The sequence below is a fragment of the Corylus avellana genome, chromosome ca10, assembly GCF_901000735.1.
Source record: "Corylus avellana chromosome ca10, CavTom2PMs-1.0".
NCBI lineage: Eukaryota > Viridiplantae > Streptophyta > Magnoliopsida > Fagales > Betulaceae > Corylus > Corylus avellana.
The window spans coordinates 100,465-112,526 of NC_081550.1; the positions used below are offsets into that span (position 1 = coordinate 100,465).

Consider the following 12,062-nt stretch of genomic DNA (forward strand, 5'->3'; position numbering starts at 1 on the left):
AAAAAAAAAAAAAAAGAAGTTGCCAAAAATTGTGATAGCCTTGGTGTTCAGCATGAATATGGTTATTGCTAGGAGTAATGGAGAGTAGTTTAAGAGGAAGAAAAAAAAAACAAACAAACAAACCAAAAAAAAAAAAAAAAAAAAGGAGGGCTTTTGGACTTCTGATCTCCATGTAAAGTAGGGTAACATACTAACATTAGAAATTCTCAAGTGCCTCCATGAAGAAGGGCAGCAACTTCCCCAACCCATCACTTTAGTTAATCACGTTTAAATTATGAAAATTACTTGAGGAAAAACATGAAGATTTAGTGGAGGATTGGTTTTATGGTGGTCAACTCCAAAATTAGCGTTACAGTAGCTTCAATAAGACAAGGGCCATTTACTGGGTGTTGGATGGTGGGGAGTGGGAGTGGGAGTGCCATTCATTTATGAGCAAATAGGCATGATTAACAATTTTTGTGTTTGTTGTTGGTGAAGACGGATGGGGCCATGCCATCAGCCATGGTGAGTCACATAGGTGATAGGGCCCGGTTTTGGTAATGCCGTAATGGGAAGGAGCGTCATCGTAATTTATGGGGTTGGTTGGTGCTACTCACCCAAATCTTTTTTTACTCGACACTTCTTTTTTAATTTGGCTTATCACACATACTTTGGATGTTTTTTTAGTTCTGGAAAAATAATTCCACAATCATGGGATTATTGCTTTTTCGCTTTCAAAGATAAATTAGAAAAATAAATAAATAAATCCATTATCTTATTATTTCCTTCTCTTTGTTCTCCATCAACTTTAAGACCCGGCTTTAAAACTACAGCACATCTGCCGTAAAAAATACAAGGGTCCGGATTCAACGTTGTGTTAAAGCTTACGGTTTTTTTTTGGTTTTTTTTGTTAACCAGTAAAAAGAACTAGTCTAAGGCTTGGGAACGGGTTCTGAGATTTGTTTGTTTTTTTAAGATTTCTTTGTGACGTTGTCTCTTTTCAAGCAAAAAACTTTCTCTTTCTTTTCAATTTTTTTTTTTTTTTTCTTCTCTAAAAAACACTTTCGTTCATATTTTTTTGTTGGCTTATTATCCGATAAAAGTTGCCAAAATCTTTTAGAATTAAATCCAACACTGGCCCACGCGGCTGTAAAGTCATTTTGTCCCTTCTACTCAAAAGCGGGAGAGGGAACCCTACTTCAGAAACACAACAAAGCTTAATCCAAAATTAACATTATAAGATTGATGACAATGAATTACATGATTCTCACTCACCAAAAAAAAAAAAAAATTACATGATTCTAGATTATTTCCAACATTATATAATGCCCGTGAGCAACTGAATTACAAGATAACATCCCTGCCCGCTGCAACTTTGTATCAAACAACTACTTTTACCAATACCTCAAAGAGAAGACCCAGCTCCAGAACAAATGGGTATAAATCAAGTATCCTGGGGCGTCTCAAATCTTGTTGGAGTGTCAATGCCCATCATACAGCAAAGACCTGATATTAAGATTATAAGCAAAACAATGCCCTAAAGCATTGGGGAAGCAACAGCGTTAGCAAGTACTTTACAGAAGTCCTTGTAAAATTAAAGTAGAACCAATGAAATCCTACATACTCATAAGATTGTAAAATACCCCTCAAGCCGTAAAACCTAAAAATAAGAGTTGGGGGGGGTGGGGGGGTGGGGGTAAAGTTGTTACATAAAAGAAGAAAGGCAAGTTTCCTTTGAAAATTACTTATAACCTATAACTAAAGGGTGTTATGATCTTCATACATAACCAGATGTTCACAAGAAAAATAAGATAAATGAGATTTCTCCTTTGACACAGTGGCCCAAGAAAGTAAAAGTAGGAGCCACAGTTTATGAAATGTTATTTACTTGCATTTTTTGCATACACGAGTTCTGCTATTGCTCAAATCCTATAATATAACGCATGTTCCCTACTCCAAATAAAGGGAAGGCAACAGAAAAAAGAGGATGATTGTAACACCCTCTTCCCATAGGAAGACAATATTACGCATTTCTTAATCAGAAACATGAGGATTAATAAGTGAATTAAAAGACGTTTGATCTTCCTATACTTGCAGCCAGCACTAAAGGAAACATGTGGGTATCTGATTTCTTCTCTTAAACAACATGAATATGGTTTCTACAACATGATTGCATGATTTTCCTGAGTGCGTGACAATAGCATAACATGTGTATGAGTCAGTGAGTGTTGCATTGCATCATTGTAGGGACCAAACACTAAGATTAGGTTGCTGCAGAAAAATCTGAAGCACTGCAGTCACCATGAAAGGTGGCTGCATAGCCTTTTTGGAAAGATATTTTCACAATAATTGGACCCTAAAATAAACTCTGTTTGATTTGTCTTCCTAATGGTCCAAACCATGTGATCATTGGATACTTGTGGGGTTTACAGCGAAGTGATCTTCGCTAACATGTTGCTGGAATTACAGCGCACACACAAACACACTAGTTGAACCTTGAGGCCTTAAAAACCTATATTTTTGCCCAAGACCAGATCTGTCTAGGGAACCTTATGGTGACCTAAGAACCCTATAAAGACTAGATATGTGGTGTTGAGAAGACCTACACTGTAGAGAGTACGAGAATAAACTCACCTAGCATGATCCAAGTGTAGTAATTGAGCATAGCATGACCATTCAAGAAAAAATTTGAACTTGAAATATGAAATAAGAATGTTTAGGAGGATCAAACAAAGGAAAAGAATGAATGATTTATGAGAGCATTGACAATAGTAATTGTTGTAAATGTTTGATTAGGTTGCTAAGTGAAGAGTGTTGAACTTTTGAAGCTACAGAGTGAAGTAAGAAGATATGATCATACCTTTGCTTTCTTCTAAATGTCAATGTCATGTTTTCTTAAAGTTGTTTTCAATGTATATGATATAATGTTATCCTTTATTCCGCAGCCCTTTTATGTATCCTAAACTATATGCTGAAAAAAAAGTTTTAATGTAAATGACTTTAAGTGCATGATTATGCTACATTATACACGTTATAATACGTTATGACGTTTGATGAAACGTGAATTAAAAGAAAGAAATTAGAGAAAATGAAGTGATTGTATCAATGCATGAAATGTTTAAAATGTTTTTCTTGGCCATATGAATGATGTGCAATGGTACCGGAACTAATGGACGGGGGCAGCCATCTTGTATGGTCTGCTGGGAATGGTACACTCAAGTGCACCATAGTTTTTCAAGTAATGTCCATATCCTAAACACGGCTCCACCTGTGGCCACGGGAATGGAGTCGAGATCCTCGTGATCGCCAACCCTTACACATGGAGTAATTGTGTGTCGGCCATCAAGAGTTTAAAGGAAAGAAAGGATTTATAATGATGAATGCTTTATTTTTGCCTTCTTGATGTTTTGAAAGTTAAAATTGTTTCTAACATTTGTTGCCTCCTGGGCATAAGGATAAACTGCTTAGCCCGTTAGGGGTGAAAGCTCCTGGGTTACCTGGTAACTGGTTCTAGCGGGTAGGGTCAGTTACCCGTAGGAGTTTGATTAACAGTGAGGATTATTGTACAGTATGCATTTGCGACATGCAATTAATTTGAGCAAAGTTCTCCTACGTTATCAAAAAAAAAAAATTGTTTCTAACATTATTTATTGTATGTTGTATCTACTTACTGAGTATTCGACTCACCTTTTATTTTTATGTTTTAAAACAACCCAGATGATGACTTGGATTGTTCTACAAGCTAGAGAAACTAGAGAGAGAAGCCTTCACATAAAAGAGGAATTGAATAAGTGCACCTAGCATATTAGTTGTTTGTTCCAACATACTTTCTATAATAAGACTAAAGGTTTAAGTTTTTATGGGATGAGGTGTAATAACAGTAATGTGATGGTTTAAGTTTAAATTATTATGAGACATTTGATTTTCTTTAATTTTTAGTTTATGGAATTCTTATATCCTCGTGCTTTTGATTAAGAAATGTGTAATATCGTCTTCCTATGGGAAAGGGGTGTTACAAGAGTGGCATGTGATATTTCTTTTGTTTCTACTTTTTCTAAGTCTTTAGATTTTAGGTTCTTCTTTCTCTATGGGTTAGAGGTTCTTTTGTATACTTCTTATATACTTGGGTTGTGCCCCTCTGAATGATGGCTAAATTGTTTTCGTCTCATACCTTGCATGCCATCTGGAGTATTGTGATGTTCAGGTAATATTTAATTTAAAATTTTTAATGTTTGAATAGAGAATCTGTGAAACAGAAAAGCAGGAGCAGCCTAAACCATCATGCTTGTGATATGTTGTCAAAGAGGCAGGTAATATGTCACATGCAAGGCCAAAAGTGAAGAAGTTCACACAAGTTCAAGATCAAACAAAAGCACCATCATATCAAAATTTCTTATAAAACATGGGTAAGACAGCAACTTACAACTAGAAGTCCCTCCAAAAGTGACGATTTAATCTGGCAAACTTCATCACAGAATGTAGAATTGACTGATCCATTTCCTGAGGCACCTTCAGCAAGAAACCTTCCCAGTTCCTGATAAGGATACTGAATCGACCTGAAGGGATCTGAAACATAGAGAGCTGCATATTTTGCCCCCGATTGCTCCACAGAATTGATCAGCTCAGAGAAGATCTCACCTGCAGATTTGATTATAACATTCAAATGAATCCATGAGACTCACTTGACATATAACATAGATTAAACAGTTCAATTTACTAATACTCTCACACCCATGAAAACAATTTTAACTCAACATACTTTCATATTGTGGTTTGTCATGTTCTTTCGAGGTATGAGACCCTCCATGGCAGAACACAACCAAATTTGCTTGCCCCTTTTGCCTTTTTACAATCCTTGAAACCAGATAATCCTGTTCATATTATGGGTTATAGACAGCATCAAATCATTGTCATAGACCCCAAAATTTCAAAATGTCAAATATCGTCAAGTTGATTTACATGTACTGAGCGCAGATCTGCAAGTTTTTCAAACTTTTCACCCTCTACAGAACATGAATCCATGAAAGCAACATCACTGATTCCTAAACCATGCCCACACGTTTCTGTAAACCCTGAAACCAACAAATTTTCCATTGTCTCCTCCTCTGATGCAGCAACGTATGGGAATGCCATGGAAAAATTAGATCTTGTGAAAGAGACCTGTTCACATGAAATGGTAACTATTAATTAAGAAGCTTGGAGGTTTTATGTAATTTATGGGAACCCTGAGTCGTAAATTTCTAATAACAATACTAGTTAAATGTAGTTGGGCAAACACTACTTTCCTTGAGCAAGTCTACAAGAGCTGGGTCTGCATGTTTGCTAGCTGAAATATCAGAAGATTGCAACTGCAGAAAGCAAAGGGAACATCAGTAAATCACCTCCGTATGTTTCAGAAAGTTAAGCTTTACCAGCATAAAATATTACACGGGCTCTTAACCCTCTTTATGGTTCATGGAAAATACAAGAGAAAAATCCTTTAAAATATTCTCAAATGTGTTGGAACGAAGCCAATTTTAGAAGTCTTTTTCCCTTCCCCTATTTCTTTCCATTATGTAAAATGAGCCCACATTGTTAATCCTAGGCAAACAATTGAAAATATTTTCCAAATGAGCCCACGGACGCATGTGTTGGAATAGTAACAAGTGAGAGGTGTGGTTGGTTAAGTGGTCAAATTACCAGGTAATAATGACAAGCGTGATTGGCATACCAAAATTCACTGGTCTAAACTTTTTGCTTAAAGTGGTAACCCAACATGTAGCATCAACCCTTCCAAGAAAACTCCCACGATGTCAACTCTCAAAGCCAACAGTTCGATTGGGCAAATGTTTGATGTGACTATGTTGATCGTCTGTGGTTCACATAGTAGAGCAATGGTAACTCTCAAGTTAGCTCCACCCACGGTTAAGTAAAATCTCTAATCTATTGGTGGTGAGCTAATGCATCTGTGTTTGTATGGGTTGCTCATTTGCTAGTGTAAGGTGACTCACATATTAGCTCCACCCTTGAACAAAAGTGATTCTGAATGTGTGCAGGTGACCCCATTGTAACGCAACGCAAATCCCATGTTAGCTCCACTCATGGTTGAGTAAAGGGATCCTAATGGTGAGCATATGGTTCAAGGCTCTAACGGTGGTGAGGCAAGGAAACTGATTGTTTGTGACTCCATAGTTAGCTCCATCTAAGGTTGAGTAAAGACAATCCAATGGAGAGCATTGGACTTGATGATGGCACGTGACACCTAAATTGCTAAGAAAAAGGCTTTCATTTAGGGAGATAAGGCAGATTGCAGCTTGATGTACTATGGTCAAAGACTCACATGAAGGGGAAGGTTTGTTGGAATATTAATATTTAAGTGACATAAGTGGTCAAACACCCACATTAAGTAGCAGTCATTATATATATATATATAGTAGCAGCCATTAAATGAGTGGTTAATATAACATTGTCACTCTCAAACCCATTAACCTAAGTTTTGGAGTAAGCGTTCTCCTAAAATGTTGTATTGAGCATTAACTAAGAGACTTCCCAAGGTGTTAACTCTCAACTCTCACAAAGACATATGGACTTAGAGCCTTTGAGAATATCAGGAAAAAACTAGTAAGTTTTGCAACTATGAAATCATTAAGTAACCAACCCAAATTTTCAGGATTTTAAAATATAGATTATACAACACAGCTAAGACATATAGCCTTCAGTTTTAATTATCACTAAGCATGCTATTCTAGTAATTGCAAGGAATTCACAAAGATGAAATGAATTTCAAAGGAAATCTTAGTGGATTCTTTTCTTTTCTTTTTTAATGAAAGAACCTGAGTGTAAGTTTACATGATGAATTTGCGACAATTGAAAATTTTCTTACCTCTTTACCAACAAAGACCAGTGCTAGATCCACAGGGTGCTGAAGTTTCTTCCCCGAGCACTAAAGTAATTGAAAAATAAAAAGTTGCAATGTAAGGAAATGAAGAGAACCACAAAGGAACAGCTTACGTCTCTTTTAAAATTTGAGAGAACCGTATACTAAAATCTAATAGATGAAGGAAACTATTACTCTACCAGTAAGTTTGACCAGCCACCTTCAGTCAGAACAGACCTTACTAGCTCCTTTGGAGAGATGGTCTGATAATTTACAACATCTTTAACTAAGTTACTTGAGAACCTAAGATTAACCATGAATAACACAATATTAGATCCCAAGTCGTGGTAGCAACACAACAGGAAACTAGGAACATGGGCACAGAGCAGAAAATCATGTTCAGAACAATAATGAATTTATCATTGGGCTGCAAAGTGAAGCATAACATCAGTGTGTTGACAATATGAAAAATTGTTACAAACAAACAACACAAGCTGCACATGAAAAAGTGCATGGTCTTGCTGTCTCAAGTTTGATAGTAAATAAATTTTAATTTTTAGTAAGAACCAATTAAGTAGTTCCTTCAAATGCACAAATGCCAAAGTGCCATTCCTTCCTCTCTTACTCCACACACACACACACACAAATTTTAATTTTTAGTCAGAACCAATTAAGTAGTTCCTTCAAATGCACAAATCCCAAAGTGCCGTTCCCTCCTCACACAAATCCCGGCGTGCCATTCCTTCCTCTACACACACACACACACACACACATATATATATATTGACAAGTAATGTATATGCAGGAATGAATCGATAAAGTTATCAAAATTTTGATAGAATGAAGATGCAATTTTAAAAACTTGAAAGCTGAAAATAGAAAGTGTGTTATGCATCCCACAGCTTACAATGTATATGCAGGAATGAATCGATAATATTATCAAAATTTTGAAAATAAAAAGTGTGTTAGTCTCATTAAGCATCCCATAGCGTGCGCGCACACACACACACACAAATAGAAAGTGTGTTAGTCTCATTAAGCATCCCATAGCTTACGCGCGCGCACACACACACATACATATATATAGATAAGTAATGTATATGCAGGAATGAATCGATAAAGTTATCAAAATTTTGATAGAACGAAGATGCAATTTTATAAACTTGAAAGCTGAAAATAGAAAGTGTGTTAGCCTCATTAATACCATAGCTTACACTTCAAAAATATATTTCTTTTTTGTACATAAGTGCCACCCCACCACCCACCCCCCCCCCCCACTTCCCACCCCACAAGCAGGCAGAAGGTGGGTTTGCAGTACTTGATTACAGGAAACAGAGAAGATGGTGACTTCCTGGCAGCAAAGATCCTAACCCTCTTTTTTCAGCTCAGAAGATTTAGAAGTGGTAAGGGATAGGAGTGGGCACCGAACCGAAAGCTGTCGACTGCCAGGAATGACCTCCAAACAGACCAACCACCACATGGCTCCCAAACCGTGCAAACACTGATGGCTGTCGGTCACTTTGTTGATGGTAGCTGGGTGGTGTTACAGGTGCCAGATCTTGCACTTGGGGGTGCTTTCCTCGTTGGTGCTCTAAAAAAGCTTTATTGGGTATGGTTGGGTATGGTTGGGTTTGACTTGTTGTCACTGGAATATCTTGCAGGGGTCAGTTGGGTAAGTAGTATCAGTTTTCCAACAGCCAACCCGACCCCCTGTTGGAGATAGCAAAAACCGACTGTTTCAGGTCAGTGTCGGTACCAAACATCAAGTTGGGGTTGGGATCGATTATTTTGCCCACCCATACTAAGAGGTTCACGAATATTAAAACTATTTAACTGACTAGAGTTCTTGGGTGCAAATTAGCTCATTAGACAAATCAGGAAACAGGCTTAGTAAAATTTATCAAGTTCATGTTGAATGGATGTATATTTGGAAGAGATATTGGCGTAAGCTCCAAAATATAACTTGAATATGTGCATATACTTGAACAAGGGTTCTATTGACATAAGATTGAAATCTGAGTAAAGAGAAAGCCTTGATCATACTCTAGAATATTAGAAAAATGGATTAAAAGAGTGCACGTTCGTACTCATCATCGAGGTGAGGTGACCAGAGAAAAGCGGGCGCGGTGGTGGAAGGCAAGGCCAGCCCACCCGGAACCTCGCCCACAAACACAAGCAGAACTAAAATCAAGGCCGACACCATAGTCGAAGAAGCCGTCTTCGTCTTCATCTCCGTCCTAGATAGAATCGCCAAACATATGTTACTCGCATACATAAAATTCACATAAAAACTAACAGGATCATAGGGAAACAGAGAGAAGAAGATGAATTGCGCGGAATAAGAGAGGGCACCAGGAGATTGAAAAAAAAATGTGAACAGAATCATTAGATCTTCGGGAAAATTACCAGAGAAGAAGCAGAGCTGAGATTGCCTTTTTGGTTGGGGTTAGGGCTAGGCTTTTGGTTTTAGATATAAAATATCATCAAAAAAGACGATTCGATTGAAAGATGATGTTACAGAGGGCGATCTTGAAATCTCAAAGAGAAGTAAGTACACGCCTCCTCACAGAGAATAACAGCCTAAGTAATGTAGGCCGTATCACGTATCACGTATGTGATGTGCGATCCTTCCTTCGGCTGGTGCCTGGCCCGGGACTACCAGCATTTTGCACCTAGGCCCACCTTCAGACTGATATATCATACTTTATCCCCAATATTTTTCAATATTACACTTTCTCTCCCCTCCCCCTCTCTCTCTCTCTGAGTCCACCTGTCTCAATAGTGGGCTGGATTGGGCTGAGTTAGCGCTCCCCGGCTCCGGCCCAGCCCGTTTGCAAATTCACACTAGATTCTGAATGCCACTTGCTTGCCATTTACAATCATGATACTAAAATGTTATGGGCTACCTTTTACAACTACGTACACAATGACTGATGATCATGCTTATATATATATAGGAACAGATTCTTCTTTAGAATTTTTCATTTTATGATCTGGAATATGACAATATATATATGTGTAGAGGCCACCATGCATGCTTTTTGTTGTTGACATTAAATTAATACCACATGTTCATGAACCCCTAAGGACTAACACCAACAATAGCACCCCAGCCCACCAACACCGGTGAGTAAAGGAAACAATCAGAAACAATATATAGCAGCCCCCTTAATTCTTTGGCCTATGTGCCAATTAGAAGCTATTGGGCCGATCGTTTGTTTAACTCAATCATTTTCTTTTTCTTTTTTCTTTTTTATAAATATTCTTGGTCACATTGCTGTAATGTCTATAATACGACACATACATGCATGGTACTCTTTCTATATATATCTAGGGCTAGGTTGTCGTATTTAATACGTACTAAGAAGGTTAGTTTGAGAGTAAATGGTCCTCAGATGTCTCAACCAATTCAAGTGAGATCTTATAAAGAGCTTTGCACAGATAGGTGAAAAACTTGTGAATGCCCTCTCATCTGTCATGTGAGTGCTATTAAGGCAATCAAGCTAAAAACCCCATTCACGTACAGTACCGCTCCCATTCACTCCATTCACGTTATAATTATAAAAAATTAAAAAAAAAATTAAAAAAAAAATAAAAATAAAAAATAAAAAAAATCTAGTAAATTAAGTTCAACGACCCCCAGCCGATCAAGCCTTCACAAATCACAACCAATGAAGGACCTGTCCTTGTTTCTCCTCAAGAATTCTCTGGGAGCGAAGATGAAGAAGGGTATCAGAAATTTTTGCAACGGCGATGACTCAACCTCAACCCTCAATCAGCACAATAAAGCCAACCATGGCGAGTACTCCTCCTCCAACAAGTCCCCTGCAGCTAGCTCCCCTTACAATATTATGCACATTAATAATCCGAATTCAGGAGAAAGCCCAACGCTGGAGGAGATGATATTGCAGTTGGAATTAGAAGAGGAGATTGCCAGAAAAGCAAAGCTGCTTAATGATCAGTACTGCAGCCGAGTACATGGGGGCAGGATGTCATGTGTGAACAACTCTGACATCTTGAGGTCTGCTAGGAATGCATTGAACCAGTACCCTCGCTTTTCTCTAGATGGAAAGGATGCCATGTACCGGTCTTCGTTCAGAAACATGAATGGTATTGAAAAGACAGGTGGCAGAAAATCAGTCTGCTGTGACCATGGATTAAGAGGGAGATTCTCGGCGGGAAATGATCATGATCATGATCATTTCGATTCCAGCTTAATTAATAATAAGACTTGGTCTTTAGCGGGAGAGAGTAGTGTGGTATGGTGCAAACCTGGAGTGGTTGCTAAGTTGATGGGTCTGGAGGCCATGCCAGTGCCGCCGTTGATCAGTACTAGCAGAGATGGCAAAGAAAAGTTGAGCTCTATCTCTATCATAAAGAGGCAGAATCTCAGGAGGAGAGCCGAAAGACATGAAATAGAGAGAAGACTTGCCATGGATCAGATTCATAGTAACGGTACTTGTGATGGCGGAACCAAGAGGCCGGGAAGGAATAGGATGGCTTCCTGTTCAAGGACTACTACTGGATACTGCGTTATGAAGCCGGTTCAAGTGGAACCTGCAGCGAGTGTTGCAGCAGTTTGGCCAGCGAGGCGCTTTCTCTAGACTTGTTAAAACTGTTGCTTAATTGTAATATTAATAAATAATATCCCTTTTTACACAATGTTCCGTTAATTATAGCCTTTTCTTTAATGCCAATGTCTCCCTCGGCCGTTTAATAATTGTCAGTTTCATGTATGTATATATATATATGATCGATCAGTTTGTTCACAAGGCCATTATTAATTATATTTATATATAGAAGCAGGTATTACGTACAATATATCAATTTTGTTGCACCCCATGGGGTTTCATTGATTTGCAGATGATTTGATTTATACAATATGTTTGTGGTTTATAAAATGGTAATTAAGAAGATATATACAAATTTTATTTTGGTGGATTTAGATTTTCCTTCCTTTAATTAGGGTGCATGATTGGGTTTCCTTTGTTGGTGTGTTACAAGTTGCTTGATGGAGTTTCCCCTGTTGATCAGTGATTGTATGTTCACACACTACAAAAAAACAATTTTTTTTTTACTAGAGTTTTCTGACGTGTTGGGTGTCTGACACGTCAGAAATTTTTTTTGACGTGACGCTTCTGACGTGCGTCGATTGTCAGAAGCATAGGTGTCAGGAAAATTTTTTTCCTGATGTGCCAATGGGTAAAACGTCAGAATTTTCTGACGT

At 37.9% G+C, this 12,062-nt stretch overlaps 2 protein-coding genes across 2 annotated transcripts; one reads left to right on the top strand and one right to left on the bottom strand.

The window, feature by feature from the left end:
• Positions 1 to 1,192: 1,192 nt before the first annotated feature.
• LOC132163567 (uncharacterized) lies at positions 1,193 to 9,481 on the bottom strand. Its single transcript, XM_059573894.1, has 9 exons — positions 9,242 to 9,481; positions 8,923 to 9,072; positions 7,036 to 7,138; positions 6,842 to 6,901; positions 5,264 to 5,327; positions 4,939 to 5,138; positions 4,739 to 4,850; positions 4,403 to 4,617; positions 1,193 to 1,516 (listed from the first exon to the last, which is right to left on the bottom strand). The coding sequence occupies exons 2-9, from the start codon at positions 9,063 to 9,065 to the stop codon at positions 1,424 to 1,426; spliced, it is 990 nt and encodes a 329-aa protein (XP_059429877.1). The 5' UTR covers positions 9,066 to 9,072; positions 9,242 to 9,481; the 3' UTR covers positions 1,193 to 1,423.
• A 1,009-nt stretch (positions 9,482 to 10,490) lies between these two features.
• Positions 10,491 to 11,552, top strand: LOC132164457 (uncharacterized). The gene has a single exon (XM_059574973.1). The coding sequence runs from the start codon at positions 10,507 to 10,509 to the stop codon at positions 11,437 to 11,439; it is 933 nt and encodes a 310-aa protein (XP_059430956.1). The 5' UTR covers positions 10,491 to 10,506; the 3' UTR covers positions 11,440 to 11,552.
• Positions 11,553 to 12,062: the final 510 nt, after the last annotated feature.

Excerpts from the sequence above, each read along its gene's own strand:
- LOC132163567 (XM_059573894.1), bottom strand. The coding sequence starts at position 9,065 with ATGAAGACGAAGACGGCTTCTTCGACTATGGTGTCGGCCTTGATTTTA. Across the intron at positions 5,139-5,263 it reads TCTTGTAGACTTGCTCAAGG|TCTCTTTCACAAGATCTAAT; the intron begins AAAGTAGTGTTT and ends CATGTGAACAGG. Across the intron at positions 4,851-4,938 it reads CAGATCTGCGCTCAGTACAT|GATTATCTGGTTTCAAGGAT; the intron begins GTAAATCAACTT and ends TAATATGAACAG.
- LOC132164457 (XM_059574973.1), top strand. The coding sequence starts at position 10,507 with ATGAAGGACCTGTCCTTGTTTCTCCTCAAGAATTCTCTGGGAGCGAAG.